This window comes from Crotalus tigris, unplaced genomic scaffold (genome assembly GCF_016545835.1).
Source record: "Crotalus tigris isolate CLP2741 ecotype Arizona unplaced genomic scaffold, ASM1654583v1 scf7180000017666.379230911805:20528666, whole genome shotgun sequence".
NCBI lineage: Eukaryota > Metazoa > Chordata > Lepidosauria > Squamata > Viperidae > Crotalus > Crotalus tigris.
The window spans coordinates 3607347-3623088 of record NW_024096552.1 but is presented as its reverse complement, the minus strand read 5'-3'; the positions used below and the strand labels follow the sequence as shown (position 1 = coordinate 3623088).

The window sequence follows — 15742 nt, the reverse complement described above, 5'->3', positions numbered from 1 at the left end:
AGTTGAGCCTGCACCCAGGACCGAAGTATAAAAATCTCTAGCTTTATCAACTGTGTTCAATCTGTAGCGTGTCCCAGCATGGCTCAAAACAATACCCATCGGAATTTCCCATCTAAATGGCATCGATCTAGCTTTAAGCTCATTGGTTAAAAAAGCAAAGTCTTTCCTGCTTCTTAAAATTTTGGATGGATTTCCTTTAGAATGATGACATCTTGGGCAGCAATCTGAAATCTTTTATTGTAAAAAGCTTGTATAATCTCATTCCGCAGGGACTTCTTTGTAAAATAAATCACCCCATCTCTAGGCAAGTTCTTCTGCTTAGCAATCCAGGAGTTGAGCCTATAAATTTTTTCCACTTCTCTCTGTAATTCTCCTTTATCCATATCCAAGGCCAGCGCCAGATCAGTAAGGACCACCTCCACCAGATCTTGATTCACATCTTCCTTGAGGCCTCTGATCCTCAGGGCATACTCCATTTGTCTGTACTGAAACATCAAAATATCTTCTTGTGAGGAGTCCACCTTCCTTTCCACATCTTGAATTTTGTCATCCAAAGAGTCAACTTTGTCTTCCACTTCCTCAAGCCTTTCATCGAGCTTAACCACCACAGTAGCCAAACCTGAAACAGCTGCCAGTATATCTTGTCGTAATTCATTATTGTTTTCTTGCAATTTAGTCTTTATCCCCGTTATCTCTTCTTTGAGATCAGATTTTATTTCTGATTTAATCTGTGAGACAAATTGATTCATTTCCTCTCTCATTTGAACTACAATCTCTCCCATTATGCCTCTAACCTCTTGTGCTGAAAGTCCAGATAGAGGAGGGGAGGGTGGTGGCTGAGCCGGTGGTACATGTTCAGATTGTTGTTGTAGCTGTGCAGTGGAAGTTATAGGAGAAGAAATAACCTTAGATATTGAGGAAGGCTGCTGCCTCTTTGAAGCCATTTTAAAAAGCACAATTGTCACTTCCCTTTCCCCTCCAGCCAGGAAGGGAGGAGGGAAAAAAAAAGAAAAAAATTTTTTTAAAAAGAGACAAACTATAGTCCTTGAAAGTCCAGAGTAAATCCAAAAAATAAAAAATAAAAGAGCAAACAATTCAAAAGAAAAAATTCTAAACCAAAAACAAAAGTAAAGGCAAAAACCAATCCTTAAAAAGGGAAAGTAAAACAAAAGAGAAAGGAAAAAAAAACTCCGACACTTTCAAAGTGCCATCTTAAATCCTTTCACTAATATAACAAAAAAAAGGAGGAATAATAGTAGAAATCAAAAAATAAAAAAATTAAACACCTAAATTATAACAAAAAATCCTTTAAACTGCTCCGTCCGTTTAAAAATTACTCACCAGAATGCTATAACCACGGAGATAGAAGCGGCGGTTTCTTTTGCTTCCTAGGAAGCAAAAACAGCTGGGAGGCGGAGATCAGCAGGAGCTCCGAGGGAACACTCCTTTCACCCCCTCTAGAAACAAATCCAGAGGGGGTTCAGGGGTTCTACCTCTATCCCTGCACTCTCTATCCCTTCCCTTTGCCCGGGAAGGGATTTCCGAGCCGCGGGCCAGCTGATGCACGCTGCGCTCCGCGGCTCTGACACTTCCCCAGCTGGACGGCTAAAAGCTAGCCGCCATCGCCGTCGCCTCAAACCGGAAGCTCCCCCTCTCTCACAGCATGTATTCTTGAGCAGGTTTATTCCCTTTGCCTTCCACCAAGACTGTTTTTATAAAATCCTCCCTTATTTCATTATAACTATTTACTTTAATCATCCCTTTTTAAAATTTAATTTATGTTAATTTATCATTTATTGCCATGTTCCATATTTCATTATACCACTCATTTCTTTGAATAACCCAATTCCGTCTCCAATATTTGACCATCACTAATCTAACTGCCATTATCAAATTTACAATCAATTCCTTTTTTGCTTCATTTATATCTTGTTTTTCCACCAGTAACAGTAATGCAATCCTCAGTGACGTATCTAAATTTACCTTCAAAAGTTCTGTAATTTCCCTAAGCACCATGTCCCATATCTTTTGTGCGCTATCCCACCACATATGTTTATATGTTCCGATCTCTTTCTCGCACCTCCAGCAAATATTTGTATATTTAACATCTATTTGATTTAATTTGCGTGGTGTTAGGTACCATCTCCATATCACTTTATATCCATTTTCCTTAACTCTGACGTATTCTTATATAATCTTCTGTTCCAAATATTTTTTCAAATCTTTATCGTTTTATTTCTCCTAAATCTGTTTCCCAGATTAATTTTAAACCTTTTGCCTGATCTTCAGTTCAGTTAATATTCTGTATATTTTTCCCAATTCTTCCTTAACCTATATATTCATTTTCCTCACTTTCTTTTATAATCATTTCAAATTTTGTTAACTGTCTATCTTTTACCTCAATTTTTTCTTCCACTTTTATCCATTTCTCTAATTGTATTAAATTCAACCATTTTAATTTAGTATCTGATAAAATATTAATTGTATTATATTCTTTATCTTGTTCTTCCAGTCTTCCCATTTATATATATGATTTTTTTTTAAAATTTATTAATCCAATCTTTCAATTTAATCTTAGGAAATTTTTCCATTTCTACTACCGTTGTTAAAGGACAAATTCCTGGCATTAACCGGTATCTCCATTTATTCCTTAATTCTATCGAGTTTTTTAAAAAGGGATTTTGAATTCTCTTTAACAATTTTTTAAATATCTTTTTTAAACCAATGTTTCTATAGAATCGCCTGTTTCCCTTAATTCATTCAATTCTATATCGCTCCATAATAAATCTCTATCTGCTATAATATCTGGGACCACCCTTAATTGATTAGCTACCCAATAATTTCTAACATTTGGAAGACTCAGCCCACCCTTTTTTAATGGTTCATACCATAAAGCTTTGCTTATTTTTGCTCTCTTGCCTCCGTTGCAATACACCTCCAGCAATCTCTGTATTTCCTTTAATTCTTGATCCAAAAACTTAATTGGGATCATCCAAAACAAAAAATTTAATTTTTGATAAAACATTGCTGCTTTCTAACACCTACGGGAAACCACTAAGGGAGTCCACCCATCCTATGATACCCCATTATGTATAGGTAGTCCTGGACATATCCCATTTTATTTAGCGACCATTTGAAGTTACAAAAGTGCTAAAATAGTGACTTATGACCATTTTTCACACTTACAACCATTGCAGCATCCCCCTTGTCACGTGATCAAAATTATGACACTTGGCAATTGACTCAGATTTGTGAGTTTCAGTGTCCTGGGGTCATGTGATCTCCTTGGGGATCCTCCTGGACTCATGGCTCCTGCTTGAGAAGATCATAGGTGGGGGAGGGGCTTTGCAGAGATTTATCTGGTGTGGCAACTGTGTCCTTTCCTAGACCAGGGAGGCCTTGCACAGGCCTCAATCAGGCCTCGGTCACCTCCAGTTTGTATCATTGCCCTGGACCACCGGGAAACCTCTAACTCAGTGGTTCTCAACCTGTGGGTTGGGACCCCATTTGGGGTCGAACGACCATTTCATGGGGGTCGCCAAACAACGCAGTCCGCCATTTTTTTCCCCTTTTTCTTAGCTGTGCTACTCCCTTTTATTCTATTGGCTTTTGAAAGCCAATAGGAATTGTCCAGGCTGTCTCTGCCCTGCTGAGCCCACCAAAAGTCCCATTCTGCAAACGGTGCTGCACCAGTTGAGTAGTCCTCGACTTACGACCGGTTGGGGGTCACAGCATTAAAAATTTGAGAACCACTGCTCTAACTGGTCCAGAATGCCCCAACACACAAAGTAATGAGGGCCTCTACGTTGCCCATATCACATTTTTGTGGTGCGAACTGCCGCAGGCTTTGTTTCTTTACAGGTCCAATGGAAGATGCTGGTCATCACATTTAAAGGTATTTATTTATTGTAGCAATTGCACTTGGCATTAATACACCACCCCAATGTGCTTTATAGCACTCTCGGCTTACAGTGTCAGCATATTCTCCCCAACAATCTGGGTTCTCAGTTTACCGATCTCAGAAGGACAGAGGGCTGAGTTAGCTTCAAGCCCCCTCAGGACCAAATAAAATGTTCCACTTTATTATTTCTGCATCTATCTGTTCTACCAGGTCAGATAAGTGCACCTAGCCCCTTTCCTTAACTATTGTCATCTGATAGGAGCTAGGAAGTGAGCCTTTTCTGCGGCAGACACTGCCCTATGAGACACTCTTTCCCCTGAAGAATGGCAGGCCATTATCCTCCTAGTCTTCGTTAAAGCAAGGAAGATCTAATCCTGTGGTTAACGTCTCCAATTTAGCTCTTTGCAAGGAGAAAGATGACCACTTTTGAACAAGAATGGCACAAGGAGGGCCATAATAGAGCCAGGTGGCCTGGCATATACATTTTCTTAACAAATAATATATTTATGTGTAGAAGTAACTCAAGGCGGCAAACACACTTAATACAGATGCAAGCTGGCTTTCACTGTCCCAGCACAGCAGTTCCCCTTGACTCTGTGGAAGGGAGTGACCACACTGGGCCAGAGAAAGAAAGCTCAGATCTTCTCCCTCATGTTTGATACTAAAACACATCTGACTAAAAAGAATATGGCAAGAAATTAAAAGTTTAGTTTCTCAGCTGTGCTTCCTATTAGAGAAGAAAAATGAAATTCAACATTCCTCTACACACATCAAATTTTGCCTGTGTGATTTCTTGTGTCTGAAAAAGGCAGTATAATATGTGAAACATTTTCCACAATCTGGGCATTTGAATGGTTTCTCTCCTGTGTGTAACCTTACATGATTTATAAGGCTAGACCTACTACTGAGATCTTTCCCACAATCCGGACACTCATACGGCTTCTCTCCTGTGTGAGTCCTCTGGTGTATCACCAGCTCAGCGTTCCATCTGAAATTTTTCCCACAATCTATACACTCATGCGGTTTCTCTCCCGTGTGATTCCTCTGGTGTATTACCAAGTAGGAATTCTGACTGAAACATTTCCCACAGTCACGACATTTATATGATTTCTCTTCTATGTGAGTAGACTGATGTTTCACCATATTATATTTCTGAGAGAAACTCTTTCCACAATCTGGGCATTCATATGGTTTCTCTCCTGTGTGAGTCCTCTGATGTCTAAACAGGTAGGAATTACAAGTGAAACGTCTTCCACAATCTGGGCACTCATACGGTTTCTCTCCTTTGTGAGTCCTCTGATGATTAACTAGGTGGGAACTCTGACGGAAACTTTTCCCACAATCTGGACACTCAAATGGTTTCTCTCCTGTGTGAGTCCTCTGATGTCTAATCAGGTTGGCATTCCGAATGAAACTTTTCCCACAATCTGGACACTTATATGGTTTCTCTCCTGTGTGAGTCCTCTGATGATTAACCAGGTGGGAATTTCGAATGAAATTTTTCCCACAATCAGGACATTCATATAGTTTTTCTCCTGTGTGTATCCTCTGGTGTCCCACCAGGTAGGAATTCTGACTGAAACTTTTCCCACAATCCAGACACTTGAATGGTTTTTCTCCTGTGTGAGTTCTCTCATGTAAGACCAGGTTGGAATTCTCACTGAATCTTTTTCCACAATGCAGACACTCATATGGTTTCTCTCCTGTGTGAGTTTTCTGGTGTCTAAACAGGAAGGAATTAAGCCTGAAGCTTTTCCCACAATACAAACATTCATATGGTTTCTCTCCCGTGTGAGTCCCCTGGTGTCTTACCAGGCAGGAATTCCGAATGAAACTTTTCCCACAATCTGGGCACTTATATGGTTTCTCTCCTGTGTGAGTCCTCTGATGTCTAACCAGGCTGGAATTTCGAAAGAATTTTTTCCCACAATCAGGACATTCATATGGGTTTTCTCCTGTGTGTATCTTCTGGTGTCCCACCAGGTAGGAATTTTGACTGAAACGTTCCCCACAATCCAGACATTTGAACGGTTTTTCTCCTGTGTGAGTTCTCTCATGTATCACCAGGTTGGAATTCTCACTGAATCTTTTTCCACAATGCAGACACTCATATGGTTTCTCTCCTGTGTGAGTTTTCTGGTGTCTCACCAGTTTTGAATTCCCAGTGAAACTTTTTCCACAATCCAGACACTTATATGATTTCTCTCCTGTTTGAGTCCTCTGGTGAATCACCAGGTTGGAATTATGACTGAAACTTTTCCCACAATACAGACATTCATATGATTTCTCTCCCGTGTGAGTTCTTTGGTGCTTTATCAGACTGGAATTCTGACTGAGACTTTTCCCACAAAAAGGACATTCAAAGAGTTTCTCCTCATTATGAGTCCTCATGTGTATGACAAGATGGGAACTCTGACTGAAACTTTTCCCACAATCCAAACATTGATATGGTTTATCTCCCGTGTGAGTTCTCCTGTGTATGTCGAGATGGCAATTCTGACTGAAACTTTTTCCACAATCCAAACATTGATATGGTTTATCTCCCGTGTGAGTCCACTGGTGCTTTACCAGGTTGGAATTCTGACTGAAACTTTTCCCACAAACGGGACATTCAAAGCGTTTCTCCCTAATGTGAGTTCTCTTGTGTCTCACCAGATTGGTGTTCTTGCTAAATCTTTTCCCACACTGGGAGCACTGGTAGAGCTGCTCCTCCTGCATCGGTCCTTCCATGAATAATGGGAGTGCTGTTCTGAGTAAAGCTTTTGCCACCATCCAAACATTTGCATGGGTTTTCAAGAGGTGGATGGACTTATGCAAACATCAGATGTGATCTGCAATCTGTGTTCTTCCCAAAATAGGCAGTCAGTGGGATTTTTCCAACACTGATATTCTTGGATTCATGAGGAGGTCAAAAATATTTCTGATGACCTTGTCTGGTGGTGCTTTGATCCAAGATGCTTTCCTTCCTCAAACGCTTTCATTAATGCCTTTGTACTTTTTCATGCAATATTTTCTTGAGTTCCATATTTTTTTCTACCTGAAATCTCTGTTCCTGTTATTCTCTCCTTTGTCTCCCGCCATGGAAAAGATTTTGATTGATGGTTTGTTTTGCATTTTAATGCTGCTTCTCATTCTCTGTTGTCCGGAGTGCTTTTCTTGACATCTTCTCTGTCTATACGATTCATATTAATGGATTAGTTTCATTAGTGTTTAAAAAATGGCTGCTGAACCTGTGAAAACAGCAAAAAAATCCATTTATCACTATGAAAAAGCAAACATATCAAAATGCTAATTTAAACTCTAAGATTCATTATGATTTATCAGGCACAAAGGAGACTAGCAAAATCAAACTTCAAGTATCCACTCATATTTCAAATCATGGAATTCTCTTCTTGGCTTGGGTAAATCACAATTTATTATCATTGCAAATAGTTGTTACAAAAATACCTGAAAATACTTAGGTCTATACAAATACATATATATGCACACATAAATACACACCTATAAATTTATATATGTGGAAAATCTATGTGAATTTCGGACTTTCAAAATGTTTCAGAAGTGGATTCACTTAATTTGTCTGATCTAATTTTAGAAAGCTGGGGACACTAACAGATGAAACGGTGCCCAAAGCCTATGCGAGATTTAAAGCACCCGTTTTAACCCCAAAAGTCCTCACTTGCCAGGAAAACATGTCAATAATATCACAAGGAATGAAGAGCGACAGAGGCAGGCTGTTAAAAAATATGAAATAAAGATTTTTTAAATGTCCTAATTTTTTCCATCTCCCAGCAGAAAATCACAGGCAGCAGTTTTAAATCATGCAGCGTAAGGATAAGAACATTTGGGGAGAGAAAGAATATGCAGCAGCAGCCGACACGTTTCAGCCTCGTCCCTTCGCTGCTTCCACACCGCGGAGGAAACCAAACAGCCCGACTTGCTTCCAGCCTCTACTCCGACCTGCCCTCCACTCACCTCCCGGGAGCCGCTTCGACCCTCGAGGCACCGGAAGAGGACCCGCGACGCCATTCTCCTCCCATAAGTGAGCCGAAAAAGGAAGTTCCTCTGTCCTTTCCCCAAAGTCCTCTCTAGCAGTCCAATCCTCTATCGTTTCCATTTGTTCCGGCTCAGCCTCTCTTCCTCCCGTATGACGTTGGCACTAGCGATGCGGCTGCTCTGTACAGAACTGTATTTTCCACTTGCTAGGTACGAGTGTTGCTTCTCTGTAGAGCGCCATCTAGCGACATAAGGTTGAACATCACGCTCGTCCTATCTCTTCCCTAAAGCGTTTGCAAGGCGTTTTCATGGATTCCCTGGTTCTTTGGGGGCCGTGAAGTCGTATTCGAATCCCACCGAGCACATCGATAGCTTTTGTCCAGGACAATCTATTCTAAACCTTTTCTTTCAGGACTCCCAAGAGGGCAGTCATCGTCTCTCTTCCTGCAACTAAATCAAAGGAAAATGGCCAGGGGGGGGGGGAATTATGTACAACAGCCAAGGAGAAAGTGCACCTCTCTTGAGGGCTGGTGAAGATTGTTCCAGCCAGTTTTTCATCTTGGGGGTTGGAGGTGCAGGATAACTCCCTGAAACCTGCCTCTGCAACTTAGCGAACCTGTAAAATTAAAGCTTGACCCCTTGTCTGGTCTGTGATTTTATTTTCTTTTACTTCCATGTTTAGCTAATGATAAATATGCATCAATACGATAAATCTTCAGAGTCAGTTAAACCTACAATACTATGGAAACTAATTGAATAGAAAAATAAGTACAATTGGTGGGAGTCAGGAAAAGATAACATAAAGGAAGTAAGATAAATACATAGGCAAAAATAGCTGAGTCTGAGAAAGGAAGACGAGAAGCCATAAAAATATATATAGCTGTAAAAGGAAATGGCTAATCAGGAAAGACATGTTGAATTAGAAAACAGGAAAATAAGCTGAATAAGATAAAAGGAAAGGCACACTGAATTGAAAAACAGGAAAAGAACCTATTGTTTTAAAATGGAGACATAAATATCTACAGAGTTTAAAATAACCATTTAAATGTCTAATTTTTTTACTATTGTATATGTGAATATGATTTAATATGTTATCAGGAAATGTGTATAAGCAGACGGAAAGTGTATCCTCATAGTACCTCAGCCAATGGGGAAAGAGGAGGGATGTAGGGGCCGGTGATAGGGATGAATAAAAGGAGGAAATATTTTGGGTTAAAAGTTTGAAGAGAACCAAGCTTTGACAGCTTCTCTTCCGCTTATTGCAATAAACGAAACAAAAGGCTTTCACTGTGTCTTGGCTGGTTATTGGTCAGGCGAGCTTGCCTCTGGTCATGAAGGAAAGTAGCCAGGAGCACATAACAGCCTTGGGGGCTCCTCCGGGATTTGCATCCATTCTATCATTGGCAGCTGGGGATATCTGGAGAGGAGTGCGCACCTGGGTAAGTTTTTTTCCCCAGCCCTAAAGGTCAGATCACTCCTGCTGGAACAAAGAGGAAATGGAGATCCCGAGACAGAAAGTCAGGACCCAGTGACAACTTAAGGGAAAGGCCACAGAGGGATGTTTAATATGTAAAAAGGTTAACAAATATCAGAGTGTTAAGGTCCCCAAAGGAGGGAGATAAATAGCTATTAGACCAGTGGTTCTCAACCTTTTTAATGCCGCGACCCCCAACCGGTCGTAAGTCGAGGACTACTCAACAGGTCGTAAGTCGAGTACTACTCAACTGTGCAGCACCATTTGCAGAATGGGACTTTTGGCGGGCTCAGCAGGGCAGAGACAGCCTGGACAATTCCTATTGGCTTTTGAAAGCCAATAGAATTAGACTCTATTCAAGAGAGTCTATTCTATTGGCTTTCAAAAGCCAATCGAATAAAAGGGAGTAGCACAGCTAAGGAAAAGGGAAAAGAAAATGGTGGACTGCGTTGTTTGGTGACCCCTGTGAAATGGTCGTTCGACCCCAAATGGGGTCCTGACCCACAGGTTGAGAACCACTGTATTAGACCCTTTCAGTATGTGCATAATAGATTTTACTGAAATGCCTAAGATAGGGAAATTAAAACATCTACTTGTGTTGATAGATCATTTGACTGGGTGGGCAGAAGCATTTCCTATCACCTCTGCCACAGCTAATGCAGTGGCCAAAGTTATTTTGGAAGAAATACTTCCAGGATATGGTATTGTGGAAGCATTTGACAGTGATAGCGGAACTCATTTCACTGCAAAGGTGTGACAAATAATAATGGACTCTTTGGGGATCAGGTGAGAACACCACACAGCTTGGCACGCTTCTAGTTCTAGAAGGGTAGAAAAAGCAAATCAAACTTTTGAAAGATCAATTAAAGAAATTAATATTGGAAACCAGGATGCTCTGGAGCAAAGTATTACCATCGGCCCTATTTAGGATTAGAACTAAACCAAGGGCCGATGTAGGATTATCACCTTATGAATTGATGTTTGGATTGCCATTGCCAAAGATAGAAGGTGAGGGCATTCTACCTGAAATATCTGATTTGTTTATTAAAAGATATGTGGAACAAGTACTGGGGTCTCTGTCTTCTCTTTGACAGGAAGGCTTGGTGGCACAAACAGCTTCTTTGGAATTTCCAGTCCAGAAGATCCAGCCGGGACAATGAGTGCTAATTCGTAAATGGAAGGAGGAACCTTTACAACCAAGCTGGGTCCTTACCTAGTGTTAATGATTACTGAATCTGCTGTCCGGACGGCTGAAAAGGGTTGGACTCACTACACGAACAAAGGTGATGACTGGACCTGAAAGAGGTTGGACGGTTATTCCAGGACAAGGACTGAAAGCCACATTTAAAAGAACTTGAAGGGTGGTGGAACAGAATCCCCATCTATTTCAAACATCTCTATTAGGGGTAGGCAACCTTGGCTCTTTTATGACTCATGGACTTCAACTCCCAGAATTCCTGAGCCAGCCACGCTGAGGGAAAGGGAGAGGTTTCCAAGCTGAGCCATGTTGGCTCAGGAATTCTGGGAATTGAAGTCCACGAGTCATAAAAGAGCCAAGGTTGCCTACCCCTGCCCCAGACGAACAACAAAAGTGTTGGTGGTGACTCATGAGAAATGTGAAAGTGGTTTGTTACAAGTAAAACCAATAACTGAGACAGAAGTCACACCATTAGAAACTGAAAAAGTAGATTTGCAAATTGTAAGAATTAGGTGGTAGATGTGTCACCTCTGTAATAGCTAGTGTGATTAATGTTATTGTGTGAATGTTGTAATTGTGAATCAATTTACGGGTGTAAGATATCGTGTAATAATCATGAGGGGGGGGATTCTAACTCTAATATTCCTGAAGATAACACACCAGAACAACCTGGGAAATGAAGGTAAAAATTTGTGGAATTTGCAGAACAAGTGCATAAGGTGTTCAATTTAACCAAATGTTGGGTGTGTGGCAGGCCTTTGATAGCTCAATGGCCTATGAGAGCAGTTCCTTTGAGCCCCCATTTCCTTCTCCCTGACGCTGAGGATTACACTAGCAATTGGACTGATACTAATCGACATATGTGGGAGTTAAGTAATGTTCCGACTGGCTTCTTTTGTTTAAATAGAAGTAAAGGACATCAAATGTTGGGGGAAAGTCAATGTATTTGGACTCAAACATATGACAAGATTCCACTTACAACAGGCCCTGTAAACTACTCAACTTAAAACAACATACACTAAAAAACCAATGTTCTTATGCAGCAAATAGGTTAAGATTGGGATGCTTATGCAGAAAGCAAAATAGGGAAGAGACAGTAAAACAGTTAACAGAATGGATCTGGGGTTGGAGACATATAAATGGAACATTAACCGTAGGATTCACTGAATATTGGAACATTTATAAATGGCCTACAACAGATAAATGTACAAGGGAAAGTATATAGATGTGTAGGAACAACCTTGTGGGCTATGCCTGTGCCACATGGAGGACAATATCTGACTATAGCACCAGTTGGATGGGATGGCAATTGTAAGGGACCTTTTTCTAAGGGACAGCCAGCAAGAAAAGGTCAATACTGGATATGTGGGTCAAGGACATTGCCCCCAAATTGGACTGGAATCTGCTATCCAGGGGTAGTGATACCTGAATTCTTTTTATTAGAAAATGAAAAGGATAATGAAATACAAATCCCTTCGTATAAAAAATATAGGGGAAAGAGGGAAATAGCTAAAACCCCAGAACAGAATTGGAAGGGTGTATGGTCCACAAATAAAAGAATTACAACCAGTGACCTGGAATTGGTGGACCATAGGAGGATATAGAGGAGTATATAGTTTGACCAATGGAATAATAAGATTACAAGCTGTGGTAGAAGTAATAGCTAATCGAACAGTTAGAGCTCTAGAATTACTGGCTACTGAGGTAGGACAAATTAAAGAAGCTGTAATTCAAAATAGAATGGCTTTAGATTATATATTAGCTTCTGAAGGAGGAGTATGTGGAAAATTTAATTACACTAACTGTTGTTTACAGATAGATGATAATCATGAAGCAGTGATGGACATTGCAAAAGGAATCAGGAATGTGGCCAAAGGTTCTGAACAAAAGTATGAAAATATGTGGGGTGATTGGAGTTGGTTAACAAATTGGCTTCCCAATTTTGGATAGTTAAAACAAATATTTATAGGACTAGTGTTTATAGTTGTGATAGGTATTATGTGTTGTGTTTGTCTCCAATGTTTACCCTGCTGTAGTTCATTTTGCACGAAAACATTGGGGTCAGTAGCGAAAAGCATCTCTGGAGAAGATGTACAGATTCAATTTATGTTATCTAACATAGCCAAAAATGAAGATTCATCAGAGTATACAGAAATACAGGGGGGATTGATAAATATGCATCAATATGATAAATCTTCAGTTAAACCTACAGTACAATGGAAACTAATTGAATAGAAAAATAAGTACAATTGGTGGGAATCAGGAAAAGATAACATAAAGGAAGTAAGATAAACACATAGGCAAAAATAGCTGGGTCTGTGAAAGGAAGAAGAGAAGCCTATATATATATACACATATAGCTGTAAAAAGAAATGGCTAGCCAGGAAAGACATGTTGAATTGGAAAACAGGAAAATAAGCTAAATAAGATAAGAGGAAAGGCACACTGAATTGAAAAACAGGAAAAGAACCTATTCTTTTAAAATGGGGACATAAATATCTACAGAGTTTAAAATAACCATTTAAATGTCTAATTTTTCTTATTGTATATGTGAATATGATTTAATATGTTATCAGGAAATGTGTATAAGCGGACGGAAAGAGTGTAACCTCATAGTACCTCAGCCAATGGGAAAAGAGGAGGGATGTAGTGGCCGGTGATAGGGATGAATAAAAGGAGGAAATATTTTAGGTTAAAACTTTTAAGAGAACCAATCTTTGAAAGCTTCTTATCCACTTATTGCAATAAATAAAACAAAAGGCCTTCACTGTGTCTTGGCGGTTATTGGTCAGACGAGCTTGCCTCTGGTCACGAAGGAAAGTAGCTAGGAGTGCGTAACAGCTAACAAGCCCATATTTCCTACTGGTGCCCCATCTCTGCTAAGCAATGGAAATTTGGGCTCGAATTGCTGTCACAACCCGAGAACTACCTATAGTTCTTTTCCAAGTTCAGGAGAGGGCTGGAAGAATCATTTCCCCCCTTCTGCACAGTTGGCATCCTGGCCAGCTTCATATCTTGAACAGCAGTTTGCTGTGCATAAGAAAATCATGACAGGTTTTCCTGGCAGAGGATTTCAAGACATTGCTGAAGATTAAGATCTTTTCTAAGTGCATCTGAGTAGGACAATGAGAGGTTGGCAATCTGGAACTTCAACTCGCCCTCTGCCTGCAGCTCTGACTTTGCCACCCGCAGAAAGGGCTGTGCAGGAGAAAGAGATCTGGGCCCTTCTCGGTCTGGGTTCAGGCCGGGACACATAACCAAAACGGCCTTGGTTGCAACTCTCATGGATTTTTGGAGACCTCGGGATAGATGGGGTACAACCATCATGTCCCTCCTAGACATCTCATCAGCTTTTAGTACTGTATCATCGACCATGATATCATTCTGAACAGACTTTGGGGACTTCTGTCTCCATGGCTGTTGTAGGATTCATTGTCTAGTTGAAATAAACCATCAGAAGCCAAAAGTTCCAAGAGAAAACGATGGTAATTTATTTGTACTCCTTTGCAAGGGGTGTGTGCTCCTTGTGCATGCAAACAAACAGTGGACACAACCCAAATATTCAATATTTGTTCTTTATATCCCCCCACTGCCATTACAAATTTACCTCCCATCTTTTCTTCATTGGCTTAATAATCATGCTGTAATCGTGTCATCACAACCTATCCAGAGCTTCTAAAGTGAATATATTATCTCCGCCAATTACTTCTCCCATTCCCCTAATTCAGGGGTAGGCAACCCGAAACACTCAAAGAGCCACTTGGACCCGTTTCCCACCAAAAACAAAACACTGGGAGCCGCAAAACCCTTTTGATATCTAAAATGAAGTTAACACTGCATATATCTTTTTTTTTACCTTTATTATAGGTATATATGTATGTGTGTGTGTGTATACATATATATGTGTGTGTGTGGGTGTGTTTTCTGAGGTTTTCGCGGGTGTTTGTATGTAGGTCTTTGGTTATTCGGGTTTTCTCCCGTGTAAAATTGGAAGTGTCTTGGCGACGTTTTGACGAAGTCCCATTCGTCATCTTCAGGCTGGTGTTTTCAGCTTCGTGCTTCGTGCTCCTTGAAGCACGAAGCTGAAAACACCAGCCTGAAGATGACGAATGGGACTTCGTCAAAACGTCGCCAAGACACATCCAATTTTACGCGGGAGAAAACCCGAATAACCAAAGACCTACATATATATATATACACCGTAATTTCCAGCGTATAAGACGGCGTATAAAACGACCCCCGACTTTGGCACCGAGTCGCATGCCTAGAAAGTTGTCTTATACACCGGAAACTACCGTAATTTCCGGTGTATAAGACGACTCGGCATATAAGACCCCCGACTTCGGTGCCGATTTTACCGCTTGCGAAAGTCGTCTTATACGCCGGAAAGTACGGTACATATATATATTTATTTCTGAGGTTTTCGCGGGTGTTTGTATGTAGGTCTTTGGTTCGGGTTTTCTCCCGCGTAAAATTGGAAGTGTCTTGGCGATGTTTCGAAACGTCACCAAGACACTTCCAATTTTATGCAGGAGAAAACCCGAATAACCAAAGACCTATATATATGCATATGTATATGTGTGTGTATACACACAAACATACATCATAAAGGTAAAAAAGGATATATGCAGTGTTATCTTCATTTTAGATGTCAAAAGGGTCTCTCTCTGTCTCTCTCCTTTCCCTCTCTCTCCCCCTCCCTCTCTCCAATCTTCTGCTCACCTGGCAAGCTGGCTTCAAGCTGTTCTCCAACAGGCAACCTTGGCTCTTTTATGACTCATGGACTTCAATTCCCAGAATTCCTAAGTCAGCATAGCTGGGCTAGCTAGCTCTTGCCTGCCCTTCCTGCTTCCTGCAGAGACGCACCAAAGGGAGGAACCCCGTCCAATAAGCTTTCCAGCTCATTGGAGAACACCGTTTTGAGTCCACTCTTTTTTACACACACACACACACACACACAGAGGGAGGGAGGGAGGGAGGGAGGGAGAGAAGGGAAGCACAAGTGCCTCTCTCTGTCTCTGCAAATGGCAGAGGCAGCTGGGAGCCACAGGGGAAGGCTCAAAGAGTCACATGTGGCCCCAGAGCCACAGATTGCCAACCTGTGCCCTAATTCTATGGCCCCTGGCCCTTATTTACGAATTATCTTTTATAGCTGTTAGTTCCTAGGGGTTTT

General features: G+C 40.8%; 1 protein-coding gene across 1 annotated transcript; it reads right to left on the bottom strand.

The window, feature by feature from the left end:
- Positions 1-3883: 3883 nt before the first annotated feature.
- LOC120305107 (zinc finger protein 883-like) lies at positions 3884-7979 on the bottom strand. Its single transcript, XM_039336519.1, has 2 exons — positions 7877-7979; positions 3884-7131 (listed from the first exon to the last, which is right to left on the bottom strand). The coding sequence occupies exon 2, from the start codon at positions 6671-6673 to the stop codon at positions 4652-4654; it is 2022 nt and encodes a 673-aa protein (XP_039192453.1). The 5' UTR covers positions 6674-7131; positions 7877-7979; the 3' UTR covers positions 3884-4651.
- Between the last annotated feature and the right edge of the window lie 7763 nt (positions 7980-15742).